Source organism: Chiloscyllium plagiosum, chromosome 10, assembly GCF_004010195.1.
Source record: "Chiloscyllium plagiosum isolate BGI_BamShark_2017 chromosome 10, ASM401019v2, whole genome shotgun sequence".
Lineage (NCBI taxonomy): Eukaryota > Metazoa > Chordata > Chondrichthyes > Orectolobiformes > Hemiscylliidae > Chiloscyllium > Chiloscyllium plagiosum.
Genome location: NC_057719.1, coordinates 59692408 through 59716799, shown reverse-complemented (window position 1 = coordinate 59716799; position 24392 = coordinate 59692408). Strand labels below are relative to the sequence as shown.

Genomic DNA, 24392 nt, shown 5'->3' with positions numbered 1-24392 from the left:
AAGATCAGGACACCAACAAAGAACTGCAAATGTTAGAAATCTGAAAGAAAAACAAAGTGCTGGAGAAACTTAGCAGGTCTGGCAGCAACTGTAAAGAGAAAACCAGGGTTAATGTTTAGTCCAGTAACACAGTTGACAAAAGGTTACTTGAGTCAAACCATCAATTCTCTACAGATGCAGCCAGATGTGTTACATTTCTCTAGCACTTCCTGATTTTGTTTTAAAAGATCAGGAGCCTTCTTAAAATAATTAAGGAAGCCCATTAAGCAACTTCGCCTGTTTGGTAACTTCCAGTAATTTGTGAAATTGCAAGGATAACAGAACATAACATTTTATACCTAAGTGGCTGGCAAGAAATAGGGACACCCAATAATATGAATCATTTGATTCTACAGATGAAACAATAATCAGGGCATTTGTCAAGATCTTATAATGGTCAACAACTAATTTAACTGCAAATTCAGATACTGATTAGTTATTGTTCGCTAAGTTTTGCTTCTTCTTTACTAAGAAGCCCAAACAGAATTGTACAGCATGAGGAACAGTCTGGATGGAATTTTGTGTTTAAAACCAGCAGTGGACATCAGAAGGCGAGTTATATTGTATTTCATCTCATGTGAGAGAAGAATACTGAGACCAGTAACACTGATTGAAAACAGACATGCAGTCCTATTTGGGGACTGAGCAGCTGCATAAACTAGCGAGCTTCAAAATGTAAGAAAACAAAACACAATGGAAAGTCATCACAAGTATTTTATATTTATTATGAATTTTAGGACACCAAAAATATGACATCATTTAGAATTCTATACAAGTCTTACAGGTGGGCAATATCACTTTTCAAATGGTATTAAAAATGAAACATACTTCAAAATATGCATCTTGTGAAAATTCCAATTAGATCCCCAATTGCCAAAAAACTCAGAAAAGTTAAAAATTAGTTTTCTTTATAGCTTAACACATACCAAATATTTAATCAATCTTAGGTCCAAGTTATACTTGAATTACTTATATATGTATATGGAATGCCTCACACCAATTGACATTTTTGTTTAAAAATGTACAACTAACGCATTCACATCGCAACATACACACTATCAAAGGCAATTAAAGTACTCACATTAGTAAATATAATAACTAGATTAACAAACAAGGGCACCTCATTATATTGCAAGAAGGCATATTAAAACAATAAATACAAAACCATGAAATACACTCCACACTATTTTGATTTGCCACTCTGTAAGCTTCTAAATCCTTTATAATGAAATAGGGTTGTTCTTCAACAGCATTCTTGCCAGTTATTGAGAAGTAACCATCCATTGAAGAGGAACCTTCTTCCTTCCTTGTGTATTTCTGGTCTTCATTCTGGCTTAAGGCAGTCATTGGACAATCTCAAAGTAGTGCAATATTGCCATAATATGCTGAGGCATAAACACGTAACCAGTGTATACAGCCATCCCAACAATAGATATTAATAGGGAGTCTAAAAAGTCAGGTTAAGGAATAGATTTTGATAGAAGTATTACCTGGATGAAGACAGTGATTATTGAACATAATACAATTCCTCTGGCACAATTTACATAAGAGGGAAGATATATTTTGCGCAGGGCAGAGCAGTAGACAGGATCCATACAGACTTCAGGAAGGCGTTCAACAAGGTTTCCCATGGGAGACTGGTTAGCAAGCTTAGATCTCATGGAATACAGGGAGAACTAGCCATTTGGATACAGAACTGGCTCAAAGATAGAGGGTGGTGGTGCAGGGTTGTTTTTCAGACTGAAGACCTGTGACCAGTGGAGTGCCACAAGGATCGGTGCTGGGTCCTCTACTTTTTGTCATTTACATAAATAATTTGGATGTGAGCATAAGAGGTACAGTTAGTAAGTTTGCAGATGACACCAAAATTGGAGGTGTAGTGGACAGCAAAGAAGGTTACCTCGGATTACAATGGGATCTTAAACAAATGGGCCAATGGGCTGAGCAGCAGCAGATGGAATTTAATTCCGATAAATGCAACGTGCTGCATTTTGGGAAAGCAAATCAGAACAGGACTTATACATTTAATGGTAAGGTCCTGGGGACCTTACCTATAAGTGTATAAGAGACCTTGGAGTGCAGACTCATAGCTCCTTGAAGGTGGAGTCGCAGGTAGATAGGATAGTGAAGGTTGTGCTTTCCTTTATCAGTCAGAGTATTGAGTACAAGAGTTGGGAGATCATTTGTGGCTGTACAGGATATTGGTTAGGCCACTTTTGGAATATTGCGGGCAATTCTGGCCTCCTTCCTATCAAAAGGATGTTGTGAAACTTGGAAGGGTTCAGAAAAGATTTACAAGGATGTTGCCAGGGTTAGAGGATTTGAACTATAGGGAGAGGTTGAATGAACTGGGGTTATTTTCTCTGGAGCGTTGGAGACCGAGGGGTGACCTTATAGCCTTTATAAAATCATGAGGAGCATGGATAGGATAAATAGACAAAGTCTTTTCCCTGGGGTCGGGGAGTCCGGAACTAGAGATCATAGGTTTACGGTGAGAGGGGAAAGATAAAAGAGACACTTAAGGGGCAACTTTTTCATGCAAAGAATGGTACGTGTATGGAATGAGCTGCCAGAGGGTGGAGGAGGCTGGTACAATTGCAACATTTAAAAGGCATCTGGATGGGTATATGAATAGGAAGGGTTTGGGGGGATATGCACCAGGTGCTGGCAAGTGCAAATAGATTAGGTTGGGATATCTGGTCAGCATGGAAGAGTTGGACCGAAGGGTCTGTTTCCATGCTGTACATCTCTTAGACTCTATTACCCTTAATATTTTAAACCCACCTCAATTGATCTCTATACATATAAATTCTACTGTGAAGTTAGTGAATAGCAAAGGGGAACATTAATTTTGGTTTCAGCCGGAGAACTTAGCTTCTCGATTTGCAAGGTTTAATTTAATTAATCTGATGAGCCTATTTTAAGAATAAAACATACAAATGTATTTCAAAACTGTTCATATACCACCTTAGGTTTTAACTGATGCACTAAATAGACTATGAAATACTGATCTCTGACAACTAAATCTTAGACAGGAAAAGGAGAAATTACAAACATTAACCAATAATGAGTGCCACAATCAATATCACCACTGTTAGGATGTGAGAATAATTTTAATTATAAAGGGCTACTGTGAACATGTTGTAAATCATCAAAGTATTGATTTGCTCCAGATGGAAGCAAAAAGCTTTCGAACAAACTTCAAATGAATTTAACAAATGGATCACAAGCAAAGTCATTCACTGGTACGGTTAATAAATACTCAAAATTGAGTTTCTGCCAGTTTTAACTGGCTTTGGCTAGTTTTAAATTCAAAAATGTTATGTATGCATTAGCGTTTTAGAATTCAATGCTTGCAGCTTTGACTTAGAAAATGTTATATTATAATTGTACAAATGTGCAGATGCAACCATGTTATTCACCAGAATGAGTGAAGCACAAGGAAGATGGGATTCAACGGGATTAAAGTAAATCCCCAAATCAAAAGCTCACTTCAAATTAAACAAATTAGACATTAGAACATAACAGAAGCCTTTTTAACAGCAGAATAGGTTGCGCTTAAAATCGGAAATAAAAAAAGTGAAACAAAACTAGTGACGAAAAACTCAGCCGGTAGAGCTAGAGTTAGAGCTATGAAGAGAGAAACAGTTCACATTGAGTCAAGTATAACTTTTTTCATATGTGGAGGGAGAGATGGGAAAGTGATGGGATTTATACTGTACAAAGAAGTGGGAGGAAGCAGTTGAACAGAAGGGAACGTCTGGGCTAAGTTAGGGGTTGAATGAGATCAAAGATTCCAGGTGTCACCAAATAAAGACAAAAGAAGTGGAATATTTGTAGAGATTTAGTTCAAGAGTAGATGTAAATTGTAGAATATGTCAATTCTACTGAAAGCAATACCAAGAAAACTAGACACTTCAAGGTGAGGAAGAGGAAGCAGCAGGAGATACAAAATGAGGACAGAATTCATGATGTGAACATGTTGAACTCAGCAGTGAATTCAGAAGGCTGCTAAATGACTAAAAAGATAATGGAAATACAGTTCCTCCAGCACCTAGGCCAGCATTTATAACCTATCTCTAAATGCCCAGTGGGCAGTTAAATGTGAACAGTTATTTAAGTAAAGAAACTGCCATCCTTACCTGGTCTGCAATCACATGTAGGCCAGACCTGGTTCAGATAACATCTTCCTTCTCTGAAGCACCGTAGGGAACCATTGCTCTATTGACAATCGATAACAGGTTTCATGAACATCACTGGACTCCTAATTTAAAATCCATTGCCATGTGGGATTCAAACTAAGGCCTCCAGAACATTACCTGGGTCTCTGCTTTAAAAACCAGTAATTAGGCTAACATCTCCCCAAAATTGATGCATGTCATTTTTCACCAACACCCTAAATGTAACGATACAATGATTACTATCCCTGAAATATTTCCCCACTATCATTTGCTCTACTTGACCCACCTCATTCCCAAAAATCATATCCAGTAGTGCTTATTTTCTTGTTGGACTGGCCAGAATGCTGTAAGAAATTCTCCTGAACACAGTCATTTTTTGCTGCCCTTACACTACCACTATCCCAGTCAACTTAAAATCAACATCATCTCTAATTTCACTTACTAAGATGTAGGCCTCTGAGGTACGTGTGCAGCAGTAGCTTCTGGATTAGCACGCATAGTATTTCTGAATAACTGCACTGCTAAAAGGGAACATTGCTTAAAATCCTCCCTTACATCGATTCAAAGATGTCTACATTTCTATAATTATCTTGCAGATATACTGCACTATATCCTTCCCACAAACTTGTGGCCTACACATTACACCTAGTTGTATAACTATATCCCTTTCATTCTTTAGCTCTAGCCAAATCAATTCTGTCCTTGAGCTTTTTGAAACACCCTCTTTTCATAGTACCACAATACTATCATTAATGAAAAACATCAACATTGTCCTTTCCAATCTTTTCTGAACATCTTGTAACTAGAAATATTTAACACCAAAACTGCCTTTCTTTAAATTAAGACTCAGTTATCAACACACCATAACCCCATAAGGCCTGCAATCCCCAATCTTATTTACTAGATTCTATGAATTCACAAAACGTACCTAGATTTGGACTATTACTTTAGCAGTTACTCCAGCTCCATGTAATAATCTACTATTCTCTATTTTAGTACTATTTGCATCTCCCAGTATTTCGCATTCGCTATCAAATTTATTTTCCCATCATTAGAGTCATGTATTCAATGGTTGTAATTTTTGTTTAAGATATTCTATAACCTGATTTTGTTAGCCAATTTTTTTATAACAGCGTTTTCTTACAACACAAAAGTCTGAATTTTTTTAAAAATTCATTCATGGGATAAGCACATCACTGGTTATGCCAGCATTTATTGCCCATCCAGAGTTGCCCTTGAAAAGGTGATGGTGAACTGCCTTCTTGAAGTGCCGCAGTCCACGTGCTATAAGTAGCCCTGACAATGCCAACAGGGAGGGAATTTCAGGAAGGTGGTGACAGTGGAGGAATGACAATACATTGCGAGGTCAGGATGGTTAACTTGGACAATCATGCTCTCAAATTACAAAACAAAAAGACATTCACACTTTAAAAGGATACTGAATATGGTCCTTTCCCAGGGTTCTAACATGTAGAGTGCTGTAACCAACAGATACTGGTAGTAAAGCCAAGACATCTGCTTCCATGCCGTTCCCAGTGCCATGGTCACTGGTTTGATTTCCTCCAAATACTGTAACGAGCTGGCAAGAACACAGACATTTCATTAGTCACTATCTTACTCTTATTTCCTGGAAAAACAATATTTCTCTTTAATCCAAAATGCAAGTTACAGGGTGGGATATTCTTTGCTTGATGCAAAACCAAAAGACAAGACAGCTTGAGGCAGCCATTCCCAGAGTGGGGGTTAGGTGCCCAAGTCAGATCACGAGTTGACATTTTGCATCATGAGCTGCGAGACAGCAATGGCTGCGAGGAGAATAGCAACAGCACAGCGACCAAAGGAGGCCTTTGGTCACGGAGGTGTCAGGACAGTTTTCAAGTCTCAATAGGGTTGCCATGGGAAAACGTTTGAGAAGCAATGGCTTAAGCTATCCATACTTCAATGTCACTGCCTGAAATTATTATTTTGGTGAAAATTCATGAATTAATTACAGTACAAATGTCCAACAATGAAATAGTTTTTTAAAAAAGCCACACATTGTAAGTGACCAATTGAACACATTTTCGTGCTATATTTTTCCCTGTTCCAAATGTTCATGCAGTTGAGTTGTGGTTTATAACCAAATCAAACCTTGCTTAAGTCCTGTTGTTGTTATTGCATTTCTCCTTTGAGCATCTCATCTTATTCCATTCCCCTCACTCTCAAATGTCCAAAGTATTGTATTGATTTTCTCACCATGTTATCTTCATTATTTTCTTCCTTCAGCTTCACATTCAAACCATCCAATCATTTCTCTCCCTTACCCTAGTACGCCGGGCCAAAGTTCTTTCTTCCAAGGCCAAACTTTCTCTAGTTTCCCTTCTCAATACCCTCATATTCTCTCCAAACACATCTTGCCGATGAGACCCATTTTGACCCAATCCCCACTTAGCTGCTGACCACACAACTTCACTTCCTGCTGGCTCCCCTGTTAGCTGATATTACTAATAGTTCTAGTCCCTCAGATAGCTCAAAAAACAAACCTTTGACCTCTGTTCTTGTAAATGATAAAAACAATGTTTGCTCTCTCCAAGATTTTTGCAATATTATCACGTCATATCTTCCCAAGAACTCATGTTTGAATTAATCCAAGTCAGGGCTCCACTCATGTTACAGTGAGAAAAATGGCTCTCAGTCAAACAGCGTCTTTCCCATCACCATCCACCTGGGTTAAACTGCATGTGCCTGGTGCCAATTCTTATCCATCTAATCATATCCAGAGCATCACTTGCAGTGCCTTTTCTTCTCTGGATCATCTTCCTGCTTGGCAATCTCTCATCTACATGTACCCTAGGCAATACCATCCAACAACATAGCATCAGTCGATACTGGCAACACCTAGTTCTACCTCAAAACCACCTCTTTTGACACTCTACTGTCTCCAGACCATCAGATTGTTAATGCAAAATCCAACTCTGGATGAGTAGAAACTTCTTCAGAGTAAATACTGACAAGCCATTGGCTTTGGTCCCTTTAACTCTCTCACACCACCAGTCTATCCTCCGCCTAACAATTCTCTTAGGTTGAACCAGAGTTTTCAAAGGTTACTGTCATTTAATTCACAGCTGAATTTATGATCACATATCCAGCAATGAAACCGCTATTTCCTGTGTAATATTGTCTGACTCCAGCCCAGTCTTAGTTGCTGAAACCATCAACCTCAAGCCTCAACTATTGCAAAGCACATTGTGATAACTTCCCATGTGTCTGTGAATGTGTCAGACAAAGCACTGCTGTCAGTGGCCTAGCTTAGACTAGATGCCATTCACCCATCATTCTGATCTCACCAAGCCATATTGGCTTCAGGTAAAACATCTCAATTTCAGAATTCTCAAGCTTGCTGTCAAGTTTCTCTACTGCCTCACTTCTCCATACACATGTAACCTTCTCCAGTGCTGCAACTGATAACAACCTGTATTTATATAGTCCCTTTACAAAACAAGATGACATGGAGTCACGTAAGGAGATATTGGGTCAGATGATCAAAGAGAAACGTTTTGAAGAGTGAAAGGGCAAAAAACAAGACAGAGAGGCAGAGAGGAGGGGATGGTAGAATTGTAAGAGATAGCTGTATTCACCTAATTTCAGCCTCTTAAACACTCAACTTGACTTTTGGTGACCTTCAACTACCTGGGTCCCAAGTCCAGAGATTCCTCCCCCTCCCATCATCCAACTCCACAAAAGCAAAAACCTCTCCACTTGCTGATTTTCCTTTAAAACTTAGTAAAGCTTACCCCTCTATTAAAGCTTTTAGCCATTTTTCCCAACATTCCATGTTAATTGTTGTCCTATTGTGGTTTATCATGCTTCTGCTAGGTGCCATGGAATATTTTATTTTGAAAACACTATATTAATATAAATCAAGCATAATGTGGAAAAATGTGAGGTTAGTTACTTTGGCAGGGTAACAGAAAAGCAGTTTATTATTAATAAAACTAGGAGAAACTACAGAACGCAATAATAGTGGGAATTTGATGTGACTGCCCATGAAGCACAAAATATTTGCCGGTAGGTTAAATTACACAATTAAGGCAAATTGGATGTTGAGCTTTATTAGAGAGAGGATGGAATATAAAAATAAGGAAATATCGCTACAACTGTACAGGGTACAGCTTCTGGTCTCCTGACTTGGGCAGAGACATATTCTCATTGAAGGCAGTTCAGCTGATTCCTGGGATGGAGGAGCTGTGTTATGACTAAAGACAGAGAATATGGGTCTATAATTCATTGGAGCCTGAGGAGACTGACAGGGAGTCTTATTGTAACACAATAGATTCTGAAGGAGCATGACAGAATTCATGGTGAGAAGTTGTTTCCCTTTGTGGGGATATCTTGAACTAGACGGTACAATTTCAAAATAAGGGGTGTTCCATTTAAGGCAGATATTATAAGGATTGTTTTCTCTGAAGGTAATTAATTGTTAGAATTCTGTCCCCAAGTGAGCAGTGAACTCTAGGTTGGTGACTGCATTCACGATGGAGTTAGATAGATTTCGATTGATAAGAGTGTTAAGACTTATGCAGGAAAGGTAGCAAAGTAAAGCTAAAACCATAAAGTTAGCGATGCTCTTATCCTTTGGTGTAGTAGGCTTGAGGATTCAAATAGCCTGCTCCTGGTTATAGTTTTCGCATTTTTATAATGTGTTACTTAAAATAAGTTGCTGTTTTTGAAGTAACATCAACTGCAAATCTTTAATACACTGGGGGAAACTGAGTGACTCGGACTCGTTTGTTAAAACAAACATTTTACACAAAGTGACTTTCCATTCAGATTTATTATCAACTCCTGAACTTGATACGCAGAGCTGTGTTTGGTAGCATCTGCAACCCATTAGTTCATACATTGACCTTGTGCCTGTGTTTCCAGAATTTACATGAATGTTCAAACAGCTGATACAATAGTACATGTCTTGCAAGGTTAAGTAATGCCTGTATCTAAGAAATTGTAGCAGAGGTTGCTATCAACACTATATCGGGGTGGGGAATAGACATTGCAATGAACACCATAAACAGTATAAGCTTTCATGGATTGGGCTCAAGCAAAGGGGGAGACAGCTGGATAGTTAGGAGTTTAATAGGATGGTAGTTAGTGAGCCAGAGGTGCACTTCATGTGAGTGACAAGGTGAACTCAATCAGGTGCAGTGGTAGCATCCCTGCATCTGAGCCAAGAGACTTGGGTTCGAGTCCTATCTGCTCAAGAGTTGAAACTTATGGCACTGGAAAAGCTAAGCAGGCCAGGCAGCATCAGGAATGAAGGGCTTATGCCCGAAATATCTACTCTCCTGCTCTTGGGATGCTGCCTGACCTGCTGTGCTTTTCCAGTGCCACCCTTGCCAACTCTGACTCTCCAGCATCTGCAGTCCTCACTTTCTCCCACCTGCTCCAGAGGTGTGTATTAACATATCTAAATAGGTTGATTAGAAAAATAGGTTAAATTTAAAAAAATAGGAGATACTGAAAACTTGCTAGGACCGAAGGGAATCTTTGATCCGATGGGCTCAGGAAGGGAGGGAAAACAACAGAGGCAACTGATTGAGACTATTCAATCTGAGTGACACAAAAATCAATGAGCATCTTCTGGCCATTGTCATTGTAGGTTAGAATGGAGAACATACAGAAGTGTTTAAGAACATATTTGCAGTGAATGAGGAAAATCAGGGCTTAACTTTACAATTAAGGATGACCATGGAGAGTGTGCAATTTCAGCAGAAGAGGACACAACCCTAGAGCATCAAATATGTAGTTCAGTCATAATGGCGAAAGGCTAAATTAGTCATCTGTGGTTTTTGGACTTTAGGAAATGGAGTTAAGCACCATACCAATGGATGGCCAAAGGCAATACTTTTAATGGCACCAAAGGTAGAGGAAAGGATGTAATGAGCTGAAGTAATGTCATCAATGAACAGCCAATGCCTACAGAGTTGGGAATTTGTTAGTGCTACTATAATTGATTCGTGGAAACAGATGTTTTCCCCAAGACAAGCACAGAAGAATGTATTTCAGAAGGGAAAAGGGAGGGGACATTAATGGTAAGGCACACACAGATAGAATAGCTTAAGTGGTGCGCACATAAGAGAAAGATTATAGTCCAACAGGTTCACTTTGAAGCACTAGCTGTCAGAGCACTGCTCCTTCATCAGGTAGCTTTGGAAGAGGATCATAAGACACAATTTAAAGCAAAGGTTTACAGTGTCATGCAATTGAAATGATATATTGAACAAACCTAGTTTGCTGTTAGATCATTCATCTTTTAGAATGAGTTGCAGGTTTCGGTTCATTAACATATAAATCCCAGAACTATTTTTAAGTGACATCCTTAAGATAAATTAAGGTTTTATAAAAAAAAGTGACATCTCAGCTCAGAAAATGCATTAAAGATGTTAGGTGAGAGTCTGTATGTATCCCAATCTTGAGTCCGACTGATTCTATTTCCAAAGTAGGAATTTATAATACGCAGATAGACAACTCTTTATTCAAAATCTGAAAAGTTAGGTTTTTATCACATTAACAAGGTTGTTTGACTTGAAAAAGTGTTAACCTAACTCCACACCCCCTTGATGCATGCCACTCAGGTGCGACGTTGCGGGGGGGGGGGGGAGGGGCAAGAGAGAAATGTGGCCCAACACTGACAGGACTCAATTCTGTCTCAGGGCCCGTTACTCAGTGAGTCTGCTGTTCGGTAAGACTTTTAGAAATTTCACCGTTGAACTGTCACTTATCCCCGAAATTCAAAAAGTTCCGAATTCCAAAAACTAGCTGGTCCCAAGCAGTTCAGATAAAGAATTGTGTACCTGTATCACATAGATTGACTGCCTGCAGATTGTGCGCTTTTTCAGCAAAATAGTATGTATCTGCAAATATAATTCTGCAACTGCAAATTGACCCCATCAACTTATATGTGTGCGCGTGCATGAGACAGAGCCAGTGCGCACGTGAGTGTGCACGCATGAGTGAAAGTGCACGCGACAGTGTTTGTGTGCGTGCATCTTTGGTAAAGTGAGAGTGAGTGTGGAGTATAAGCCTATGAGACTGAGTGCAAGAGCAAGCAGATGCTACGACAACGGATGAATGGGCACCGTACAACAATCGCCAGACAGGGTTGATCCCTCCCAGTCGGGGAACACTTCAGCGGTCAGGGACACTTGGCATCGGAACTTCGGCTGACCATCGTCCAAGGTGGACTTTGGGATACACAACAACAGTGGCTGAGCAGAGATTGATAGCCAAGTTTGGAACCCATGAGGATGGCCTCAACCAGGACTTTGGGTTCATGTCACACTACAGGGGACTCCATTACACACTATACACTTTCTCACACACACAAACACACACAGATCCTACACACACAATCCCCCCCCACACCCTCTCACAGGCTTATACTCCATCACACTCTCACACTTGACCAAGCATGCACAGATACAAACAAGCTCTCAGGCGCGCGCACACATTCTCCCTCTCTCTCATGCACATACACACGAGTCTAAGGGGTAAATTTGCATTTGCAGAATTATATTTGCAGATACATTCTATTTTGTTTAAAAAGTGCACAATCTACAGGCAGTCAATCGATGTAACATTTTATAAATTCCTACTTTGGAAATAGAAACAGTCTGACTCAAGATTGGGATACATACAGGCTATAAACCATACCTTCAATGCATTGTCTGAGCTGAGATGTCACTTTTTTTTTATATATAAAACTTTACGTTATCTTGAGAATGTGACTTGAAAGTAGTTCTGGCATCTACATACTGATGCACTGAAACCTGCAACCCATTCTGAAAGATGAAAGACCTAACAGCAATCTAGGTTTGTTCATTATAGCATTTCAGTTGCATGACACTCTAATCTTTTGCTATAAATTCTGTGCCTCATGATCCTTCTCCACAGCTACTTGATGAAGGAGCAGCGCTTGGAAAGCTCATGCTTCCAAGTAAACCTGATAGACTATAATCTGGTGCTGTCTGATTGTTTACTTTGTTCACACCAGTGCAACACTGGCACCTCCACATCATAAGAAAAGTAGAAAGTGAGAGAGATGAAAGATGAGAGATAAGTCAAGCAACATATTGTTGTGGAGAATATCAGTCCTGATAAAAGTTCATCTTGGTTCAAAATGTTAACTCTGATTCTTGCCACGCATGCTGTCTGACCTGCAGAGAATTTTCAGAAATTTGTGTTTTTGTTTTGACTTGAAGTTTCTTGTTTCCATACTATTTTGCAAGTCATTACAATACAAAGTCATTACAACTAATTATTGGCCCAGAATTTACAAATTAACAAATGAATGGTGCTCCTCATTCATGACACTTACATTTTCTGTGGATATTTTCACCAGAACTTAGGGTAATTTGAGAGCCAAAACAGCATAGCCAGCATCCAGTGCAGGGACATGTGTAAACAAGGTAAGGAACGTTGTGTCTCCTCAACCAAATCTGATTGATGAATCTTCTGAGGCATGCAGAGTGAACCAGGAAGTGCAAGGTGGAACAGTTCATGCAAAATTAGGTGCAGAAATGAAATATAAAGAAAGATAGATGAATTGAGACAGACTAAAGAAAACAAATTAAATCTCCAACAACAATTACAATCTGAAGGAATGATATTTATAACAGTAAATTTTCACTGCCGGCGATGTTTTTCTCATGGTAATTAAAACTTGCAATTTCTTTACACATTCACTTCTGCTTCAATGGATAAGGTCTTCTTTGAGTCTCAAGTAGTTTGCAATTCAGCCTGTAAAATGTATACTTGTGCAAAATTTCAGAGCAATGAATTTTCTTCACAATTCTATGGGTTATATTACTTAGAAATAGATATTAAGACACTTCATTGCTTTATCTGCTATAATTTGAAAATTATTTATTTTTTGCACGCAAAGGTAGTTGTACTTTTTCCACAGATAATAATATCAAGTCAATAGGCCAGATTTATCACTCCCAATCTTTTTTTTGGCAGAATAGTGACAAACCAAGTAGGAAAGCACAGTAGTGCACTCCCACTTCCCTATATGTTGAATCAAGTCAGTTCTCACAGAAGAAACTGTTTTTAATTCATTCATAAGATGTGGATGCCACTGACTATGTCAACATTCATTATATATCACGAACTGCCCTGGAGAACAGTGGTGGAGTTGCAGTCTTTAGTGCTAAGGAATGCCTAAATGCTGTTAGGAAAAAAAGTTCCAGAATTTTGACCTAGTGACAGTCAAGGAACAGTGATATAGTTCTAAGTCAGAACGGCGAGCAGAGAAATTTGCAGGCGAGGGCACTTCGACATAACTGCTATCCTTGATCATCTAGGTGGTAGTGATCATAAATTTAAAAAACATTGTTGGAGGCACCTTGGTAAATAATACAGTGCATCTTGTAAAAGGTGGACACTGCTACCACATAGGTGATGGCGACAGCAAATGCTAAAAGATGTGGAGAGGGTCTTCTTTGGGTTGCTTTTTTTCTGGATATTGCAAAGCTTGACTGTTGTTGAAGCTGCAACATCCAGGCCAGTCTTTTATATATTTATTTATGGTTAGATGACAGTATATATAAATATATGGTTGGTCCAGTTCAGTTTCTAGTCAATGGTAAACCTCAAGATATTTAAGTGAAGGCTTCAGCTATGGTAATTTAATCAAACATTGTGATGAGTAGACCTTTACTCCTGCTGGAGATAGTAATTGCCTGTCAGAATGTGGGCAATAGCATAGTAAAAAATCTTTAATAGAAGGGACCACAGCAATAATTTCATGCTTTCTATCCATCTGCACAGCAAAGTCACTGTATACAGAGGTAGGCCAAAGAGTCTAAATGACAATAAAGATCAGTGATAAACCTGGAAGAGATTGTGCAAATATTTCCAGAACACGGTGCTAAATACATGGGCTTTCACTGTTAAATGCATTTGTCATTTCCAGGCAACACATTTTTTACTACAGCTGCAAGTTTCCATCCAAATGGCGAGGTTTCTTTGAAGAGTACATTGCAACATTTCATACGTACTTACCCTGAGCCAGACACAGTTGGGATCATCCAATAGCTCTGCAATGTGCTTCCTTGCTTTATTCTAACAACCAAAGGGGAGCTTAAGCTATTGTCATGACTGTGTACTTTGTATGATATTTTGTAAAGGTGACTAATCTGTAAAAATGAACACAGAATCCTACAAAGAGGCTCCCATTAGCCACATCACTGTCCTTATTGATTAACTGCAGCCAAAAAAAACACAGGCAGAGTGCTATTGCAGTATCAATGAACACGGACATTTAAAATCTAATTACCCCCTGGGGAACAATAGGTCCTTCTAAGGATGAGGGAATTAAATGCATCTGAGAGAACAGGAAATTACAGCATAATTGACTGCTTTGTGGAACAACTATTCAAAGTTAACAAGGTAGCCATCTTAGGTTTTGATCTGTATAAAACATGCTATGAGACATCATTTTGACAGAACTCCAAGTGCAGCTGAGAGTCACCAGAGGTAGAAGGAGAAAGGTAACAGCTAGAGAATGGAACAGAATAGAAACAGGCCATTTGACCCACAGAGTCCACAAAGATCCTCTGAAGAGAATCCACCCAGACCCACCCTGCATTTCCCATGACTAACCCACCTAACCTGCAGATCCCTGGACACTACAGCACAATTGAGCATAGCAAATCCACCTAACGTGCACATAGAGACAGAGATGAACAGCATGGAAACAGACCCTTCGGTCCAACCTGTCCATGCCAACCAGATATACCAACCCAATCTAGTCCCACCTGCCAGCACCCAACCCGTATCCCTTCAAACCCTTCCTATTCATATACCCATCCAAATGCCTCTTCAATGTTGCAATTGTACCAGCCTCCACCGCTTCCTCTGACAGCTTATTCCATACACGTACCATCCTCTGTGGAAAAAGTTGTTCCTTAGATCTCTTTTACATCTTTTCCCTCCCACCCTAAACCTACACAGAGGGGAAACGGGGGCACCCAGAGGAAACACGCAAAGACAAGGAGAAATGCAAACTCCACACAGACAGTCCCCCAAGGGTGGAATCAAACCCGGGTCCCTGGCATTTTGAGACAGCAGTGATAACCACTGAGTCTGACATAGTGAATAAGGGATATAAAGAATTGCTGTATTGAAGCGGACTCTCAAAGGTTACAAATTCTATACTGTAAAAGCAAAGTAAAGGAGTTTCACCATCTCTCAGAATCTGTTCTGTTCTGCTCAGTTCACCTGTAGAAGAAACCTCCAACTACTTGACTGAAAAAACACCATTGCAGCTGCTGAATTCTGACTTCAAACTTGCAACCCTGTCACTTCGGAAAGAAAAATCTTCAAGCAAGTAAAAACCCTGCAACGAAAACAGACTTATCTTACTTTCACCTTTATCCACACTGTTAAGCTTTATACTTGTGTTTTTGATAACTGACACTGCTTAATAACTTTCGGCAATAGTTGCATCTGCTAATTATTACCTGTTTAAGACTACAGCTTTGCTTTTAGCTTTAAATTGAAACAAAAAAAAAGTTCACATTTCATCAACCACTTTGTGGACATGCTTTCAGTGGTTGTGACATTATAAAGTCTAATTTATATTCATTTACATTCCAGCCACATTATTCAAGATTCTCACATCTAGGAAATTAATAATTAATATCCTCCCAGGTTGAGAAATGCGAAAAACAAAACATACCACAAAATGAAATGAATAGAAGCACTGGTAGAGTTCACTGCAGAAGGCTCTTATTCAGGATATCCCCTTTGGTTCAGATGAAGATGGCTTTAAATGGACATTATGTTTCAAAAATAATTCTGTGGAGAAACTATTTTAAAGGAAACAAATTCAAACTAAGTTTTTTGTATAGGTAGTTTACACTTATGCCAGTAGTGCATTGTATAGCCAGGCAAAAACTATTTTAGAAAAATTTGTCAAGCAATAGGCCAAGTTTAGAATGGTTATGCAAAAGGACAAGGGAAGAAAAAGCACAAAAACATTTAACTGGTGGACCTAAATCATTGAGTTGAGAAAGGATCCAGGTCAGTTTAATTGGGATCAAAATAGTAATTAAACAATGGGAGGACTGAGGAAATGTTTCAAATCCAAAGAGACAATGGACATAGGTTATGACTGATGAGCCTGATTGAATATTTTGGAAAGATAACTGAAGTAGTGGACATGGAAATATGGAATGGCTGCATATTATTTATATAGACTGTCAGATAACATTTAAAAAGTCCCATATAAAATAGTTTAGAAAAGTTAGGATTTTCCACCTTGGAACAAAGGTTTAATAGATATGTACAAGACTCTGGCAGACGTGCATAATGCAAACTAGGAAATAATGTTCTCCTTAGCTGATCGTATAAGGACTAAGGGACACACTTAATATTCCTCTTATATCTCTTCCCTCAAATAAGAACTCAGAACTTACTACATCTGATGGTGCAGAAATATTGATCAATTTCTAAAGGAAATTGAACAGGCATTTGTCTGGAATCAACATGCATGGCTATGGGGAAAAGCACAGTGAAACTAATTAGATTGTCCCATGGAGAGCCATGATGGACCAAATGGCCTCCTCCTGTGCTGTAATTGATACTGACACTTTTAGCTAAAATTGAAGCTTGTGGAATTGAGGAGAAATTATTGACTTGATTTGGAAATTGGCTAGGAGCATGATGCACAGAACTGCTCAAGGTCCTGCAGGCGCACTCAACCAGGGCTTTTGTACTGTGGTAGCATGACTTCCAACAGCATGTAAAAAGATCCTCTAGACAGAAAATCCAGTAACCATTAGCATATTTTAGTATTTTCTTCTGTATTAACTCACGAACCAAGTCTCCATAGACACTGTTTCTAGATTTTCACTGCTTAAACTAATTGACTTATTCTTTCCTATCCAAAATACACTTCGACTTGCCAATAATTTAAAGGAACATTCACAAATTATAATAATCCCATAATTTTATGACTCCATATATATTGCTTACAATGTCACCCATCTCAGTGCCATCAGCAAATTTGGATTTATGACTTTATATCCAGTTTTCTAATCCATTAATAAATAGTGTGGATAGTTACGTCCCAACTTGGATTCTTGCGTATGCACAGTCACATTCTGCAAACTTTTCCTACTCTAATGCTGCACAGCAGGAAAAGGACGGGCATTGAAAGCTGGAACTCCCTGGATGGTCACAGGCAAGAAATTAAAATGAAACTTGAAAGAGACTTTTAACAAAAGTAAGCTTCATACAAACATTTAAAATAGGCAACAAAATTGAATATGGAAAGCACATTAACCAAAAAAATACAAATAAGAGAATACAAAGAGAAAACGAGAGTTGTTTAATGTTAATCTAACAAGGAACCCAAACATATAATTAGTAAAAGAAGCAGCAATAAAAAAGGATGACATGGATTTGGAGCTAAAAAGGTGATTTGGTGGAAGCACAAGCTTGTTCAGGCATTGAACACTTTGTATCTATTTTCATTAAAGAGAACACTACCAATGTCGCAATAAATTACGTGGTTCAGGTCAGGAATTCTTTATCTGAAAAACTCATGCCCAACTGGTTTTCAGTTATAGGGTTTTTTTCCCCTGGTTTTCGGGTTCACAAAAGTTCATTTGGATCTGTTGAGGCCTTTGAGGAAAAAAAATCTGCTGAATCTGAATGGACCAAAAAGCAAAGCTGCTTTTCCAAAGTTTTCAAATGGACCTGTAAACATGCTGAGTTCGGCCTTGTGGGAAACAACAAAACTTTGCTAAAGGCCAAAACTCTGTGTCGCAGGTCCAATCCTAAAAAGACTTTCATTTTTTAGTTCTTTCCAGTTTTTGGAGATATTGATAATAGATATCTAAGCTCCAGTGACAAATGCAGATTAGGATAAAGTGATAATGGATATCATTGAAATAGAAGCAGGAAAAGGTCATAAGATTCCTCAAGCCTACGCTGCCATTCACCATTCTTGGCTAATCTGATGTGGTCTTAATGGCAGTGCGGTGACTCTCAACTGTCCTCTGAAATGGTCAGACAAATCACTCAGTTGTATCATTCATGACAAAGTCTCAAACAAAACTGGACAGACCACCTGGCATCAACTTAGGCACAAGAACAACAACTCTGTCAAAGTCTTTCTTACTACCATCTGGAAGCTACTGCCAAAATTGAGAGCACTGTCTCACAGACTAAGGCAAGCAATAAGTCTGACAGTCATACTCACAGAATTACACCTTACAGACAATGTCCCAGATACCATCTTCACCAATGTTCTATCCCAAGAGCAGGACAGATCCAGTAAGGCAGTGCCAAAGGAGTATATAGTCAGGGAGAGGGTGTCCTAGGAGTCAGCATGGGAGTCCTCAACATTGACTCCAGACCCCTCGAAGTCTCAGGGCATCAGCTGAACATTGGCAAGGAAACCTCCTGCTGATTACTATGGACCATCCTCTCTCAACCGGTGAATTGGTATTTCTCCATGCTGAATAACACTGAGGAAGCACTGAGGATGGCAACAGTGCAGAATGTACTCTGGGTGGGGAAGGCAGTTCTTCCTTCTTGCATTCCAATCCCCATACAAATAAAGGCTAACGTACCGTCAGTTTCCTAATTGTTTGTTGTGTCTGTATAAAATTTGGTGTTGCACTGAACAAGTGCATCTTGAGACCTGTGAATATCAACATTTACAAGGTTTGTGCCTTTTACAACAAAAAATCAGCTTTGTATTCTTTGGACCAAAGTGAGTAATTCCCCAAATTATATGGCATGAACCATCTTGTTCCCCCATTAACATAACCTCTCCATATCATCGCAGCCTCTGTGTCCTCCTCAGCTTACATTTGCATCAGTTTTGCATCATTAGCAAATCTGAACCTGTCTGTGTAAATCATGAATGTAGATTGTAAGTGGGTGAAGCCCCAGCACCGATCCTAGCACCACTTGACTAGTCACAGCATATCAACTTGAAAATGCCCCATTTATCCTTACTCCCTGTTTTTTATCCATTGAGCAATCCTTTAACAATGCCAAGATGTTACTCTGAACATTATAAACCTTTATCTTGCACATTTACCTTTTGCATGACACTTCATTCCGCACAACTAGATCTAAAATAACTTTATCCCTATTAAGTTTCACTTTTTTTTGTTCCATGCAACTGTCATGAAAGTATTCTAGAAATTCATTTCCAGTCTACTTCTGTCAATTTTATCCCATTCTACAGAATTATTATCTTGCCTTCATTATAGGCTCCAAATCATTTCTTGTCCAAGGTTCTAAACAAGATACAACAATTAGGGACCCTAAAATAATTTTCCACAAATGCTTTATGACCCTTGATTTAACTAATCCACATCCATACTGATTTTACTTCCTGGCCATTTGAGCAAGCACTCTTCCTACTGTGTTTCTGGCATTCATCAGAATGACTTCTCCTCCTTTTCAATTTTGTCTTTTCAAAACTCATTCATGCGATGTGGTCATCACTGACTGAGCCAGCATTTATAGTCCATCCCTGATTGTCCTTGAGAATGGGGTAGTGAGCTTCCTCCTTGAACTACAGTCCATTTGGTGCAGGAAGACACAAAATGCCATTAGGAAGGAAGCACCAGGACTTTGATTAAGTGACATTGAAGAAACAGTGACATATTTCCAAGTCAGGATGGTACCAGACTTGGAGGAGAACTTGCAAGTGGTGGTCTTTCCACGCATTTACGGCCTTTGTCCTTCAGACGGAAGTAGTCGGGTTTAGAAAGAGCTATCTAAGGAACCTTGATGAATTCCTACAGCACATCTTATAAATGGTATATGCTGCTGTTACTGTAGGTCAGTGGTGGAAAAAGTGAATGCTTGGGGATAGGTATGTCAATCAAGCACCCTATTTTATTCTGTATGGGGTCAAGCTTCTTTAGCACTGTTGCAACTGCACTTATCCAGGCAAATGGGGAGTATTCCATTACACTTCTGACTTGTAACTTGTAGATGGTGGCAGGCGTTGGGGAGTCAGATGAGTTAAATGTCATAATATACCTAGCCTCTGTCCTGCTCTTATAGCCACACTTTACATGGCTAGTTCAGGTCATTTTCTGGTCAATGGTAGCCCCTGGGGACGCTGATATTGAGAGATTCAAAATAATGCCACTGAATGTCAAGGTGCAATGGTTAGATTCTCTCTTGATGGACATGGTTATTGTCTGACACTTGTGATGTGAATATCACTTAATTTATCAACTAAACTATTTTCCAACCTTGGTTATTTTGTAACTATGCCTCTATAATGGTGAATACATCTAAGCATTGATCTCTGATTGTGCTACTAGCTCATCCATATAATAAATACTTTGTGTGTTCAGATCAATAGCCTTTAATTTTTTTGTAAACTATTATTTGCATTGACCTCATTTGCGGTCAAGTTTTCTGTCCCTTCCTGTTCCACTTGCTACATAGAGTCATAGAATCATACAGCACGGAAACAGACCCTTCACTCCAACCAGTTCATGCCGAACATAATCCCAAACTAAACTCATCCCACCTGCCTGCTCCTGGCCCATATCCCTGCAAATCTTTCCTGTTCATGCACTTATCTAAATCTCTTAAAACATTGTGACTGTACCCACACTATTTCTCTTTAACTGTCTAAAGGGCCATTTATCTGAACTCTCCCAACATGATTTGTTTAAATTCTATTCATCAAAGCATTATTGGGCAAGGCCATTCAGCCCATGTATCTTCACTGGCTATCCAAGGAGCATTATAACTTTGTTATTCACATGTCTTTTCTCTACAGCCTTCCACATCGGTTCTATTCAAATAAGCATCCAGGGTTTTCTGGAAAGCTCTAAGTCACTCTGCTCCAGACACAACAATCCAAATGCAAACCATTGAGAGAGAAAGTTTTTTTCTCACATCACATTTGTTAAGTCTGTAATCACTTTAAAACCTGTGCTCTCTCGTTTGCAATCCTTTTACAAGTGGGAATAGTTCTCCCTATCTACTTTATCCAGACATCTCATGATTTTGAAAACTACTATCCAGATTTTCACTTAGCTGTATTCTCTCAAGAGAACAGTTGCAACCTCTCCAACCTAGCTTCATAACTAAAGTTTCTCATCCCTGGAACCATTCTTGATATCACCCTCTCCTAGGTGTTCACATTCTTCTTATAATGTGGTGCCAGAACTCTATACAGTATAGAACTCTAGCTGAGGTCTAACCAATGTCTTGAATAAGTTCAGTATAACCTCATTGCTCATGTACTTTATGCCCCCATTAATAAAGCCCAGGATGCAGAATGCATTATTTCCTGTCTTTGGTAATCTAGGAGTATATATATCTGGGTACCTCTGCTCCCTCTACACCCTCTTAAGTATTGTATCCTATATTGTCTGTCTATATTCCTCCTACTAACAAAGTATCATTTCAGTTCTAATGTCTTAGGTGTAGACAATGCAAAAAAAAGAAAACAATGGCGAACAGTTGTTTTTTCAAACTGGATTTAAGTATACAGTGGTGTTACCGAAGGGTCAGTGTTCAAACCTCTGCTCTGTTTGACATGAATTAACTATCTGGACTTGAATATGCAGGTAATAATTTTAAAGTCTGCAGATGGCATAAAATTCAAAAGTGCAGTAAACAACAAGGATGACTTGGAAACGTATTGCCATTCCTTCACTGTCGCTGTGTCAAAATCCTGGAGGTCACTCCCCAAGGGCATTGTGGGTCAATCTACAGCATGTGGACTATAGTGGTTTAAGAAAGCAGCTCACCAACACCTTCACTGGTCACCCAACAGTGCCCAAGTCCGACAAGCAAATAAAATATAAACAGGCTTGAGACAGCAGACAGATGAAGTGAGTGATCACAAAGTGATTAAATTTAAAAGAGACATGGAAGAAAAATGAGGAGCAATGTCAAAATAAATATCACAACTTTACGTGGGGGTGGCACAGGACCAGTGGCGTTACGTGCACAAACCCTTTGAAGGTGAGAAGGCTGTTGTTAAAAAAAACACAATAGAACTTATGGCTTTATTACTGAGGCATAGAGTTCGAAGTTATTCTAAACATCCAAAAGTCACAGGTGAAGCCCGACCTAGAGAACAATGCCCAATTTTAGGTATCAGTCTTTAACAAGGGTATCAAGGAGGTTCACTGGAATGCCTACCACTGAGTCAGGATATTTGGGTTTAAGTCGCCCCTTGACCCAGACATGTGTCATAACATGGACAGGTTGATTAAAAAAAATCTAGGATAGGTAGTGGCCTCATGGTAACGTCTCTGGAGTGATACTCTAACTCAAGTTAATGCTCTGTGGACAAATCCTACGAAGGCAGCAGATCAAATTTAAATTCAACAAATAAAATCTAGAATTTAAAACTGGCCCAAGTGATGTTGACCATGAAACTATTGGTTCAATAAAACATAGCTGTTATGGGACAGTAGTATGCTCCTGGATCAATGCCCATCTGCCCCAGAGGTGTGTTATAACATGCCTGGACAGAGTGCCTAAAAATATCTCAAATTTCAGCTCTGGGGACAGAATTCAATCAAAAAAAAAGATTTAATAGAATTATTTGAATCGTAAATCACACACACCATTGTTATTTAACATTTTCTACCTATGAGAGCTCCATTAGTAATTTTGTATTTATTAGATTCCCTACAGTGTGGAAACAGGCCCTTCGGCCCAACAAGTCCACACCGACCCTCCAAAGAGTAACTCACCCAAACCCATTTCCCTCTGACTAGCGCACCTAACCTATAGGCAATTTAGAATGGCCAATTCACCTGATCTGTACATCTTTGGAGAGTGGGAGGAAACCCACACAGACACGGGGAGAATGTGCAAACTCCACAGAGTGTGGTCGCCCAAGGCTGGAATCGAACCTGGGACCCTGGTGCTGTGAGGCAGCAGCGCTAACCACTGTGCCACCGGGCCGGCCAGAGCTAGTTACTCTTGTCTCATTATAATTTCCTGCACTTAGAGTCACAGCCATACAGCGTAGAAACAGACCTTTTGGTGCAACCCATTATGCCAACCAAACTAAACTAGCCCCACTTGTCTGCGTTTTGCCCATATCCCTCCAATTTCCTATTTAATTATTTAATGAATGCACAAAAACATCATAGCTGTTGGAACACTATGCAAAATGCAGCATTGCTACATATCTAAAATCTCCATAAAAGGTACTAGCTTATTTTTCATATATACATAATAAAATTTATTGGAATATTTTTGTTAGAGCTGTTGCAATATAATTAAAGGTTGCTCAGTTAGCACAAAATCAGATCACAAAGGGACTCTTGTGGAATAGTGCACCAGAAGATCTGGATTTAAATCCCACTGTGTCATAATTTACCTGTAAAACACAAAAGTTATTTTTTTTAAATAAGATCCTACATCAATATCTAAAATACCATTGAAACTATGATTTTAGACATTAATCTAACTAATTACAGCAACAGCTTTACATATTTGCACTCATTTTTAAAGTGTTTAATCTGATTGCTTTATTACCTTGCTCCCTTCGTCCTGCATTTACACCAGCCAGTCAACGCAGAAGTGCTCATACGGCTGGGATCTGACTTCCGAACAGTGAAATCAAGAACTGCTAAACATGTCTACTAGACTGTTTCTCAACATTCCAGGTTTACACTTGTTCAGTACAAGACCAGCAAGTTTACGAAGTTTTCGATTCATTTAAACACCTGAACATTTTATAAATGTGGCCGTCATTTTGTTTGCAAAATCAAAGACAGCTACAATGCTAATCAAACTTAAGCAGCCACTGCCCTCCCTCAGTCAATTTTTTAAAAAAATCAAGTAGGATCATCAGAAATATTGCTCCGATCTGCTGGCTACAAATTACAATCCATAGTTTCTAAAATATAATAGTCAGCTATTTGATAACCACTTCTTCCCCTTTATAACTTATTCAGATACATATGCAAATTATTATTGTGACTCACAATTACTTGAAAAAGAATCTCCACTTGAAAAAGCCCACGTCTAACAATGATCACATTTACACAGTTTTCCATTATTTGGCTGCTCTGGACACAAGCAAAAATTAAAGTACTCGCACAACTGTATGAAGATTGAGTTCATATTCTTAAATCAGATGGATGCCAAAGTTTCAGAAACATGAAG

At 39.0% G+C, this 24392-nt stretch overlaps 1 protein-coding gene across 5 annotated transcripts in view; it reads right to left on the bottom strand.

Moving 5' to 3' along the window:
- Window positions 1-740: 740 nt before the first annotated feature.
- The window catches only part of sptssa (serine palmitoyltransferase, small subunit A), a 27990-nt gene continuing 4338 nt past the window's right edge, over window positions 741-24392 (bottom strand). Inside the window, exons 2-5 of one of the 5 annotated variants that reach the window (XM_043697879.1) lie at window positions 15940-16069; window positions 15444-15597; window positions 5660-5799; window positions 741-1486 (exon numbers count right to left, since the gene is read on the bottom strand). In XM_043697879.1, the coding sequence (XP_043553814.1) occupies window positions 1383-1486; window positions 5660-5762 (207 nt within the window). In that variant the 5' untranslated portion in view covers window positions 5763-5799; window positions 15444-15597; window positions 15940-16069 and the 3' untranslated portion in view covers window positions 741-1382. Of the gene's footprint in view, window positions 1487-5659; window positions 5800-12573; window positions 12711-15443; window positions 15598-15939; window positions 16070-24392 lie in introns of all 5 variants that reach the window. The other 4 variants (XM_043697880.1, XM_043697877.1, XM_043697878.1 and 1 more) reach the window with 4 other exon arrangements.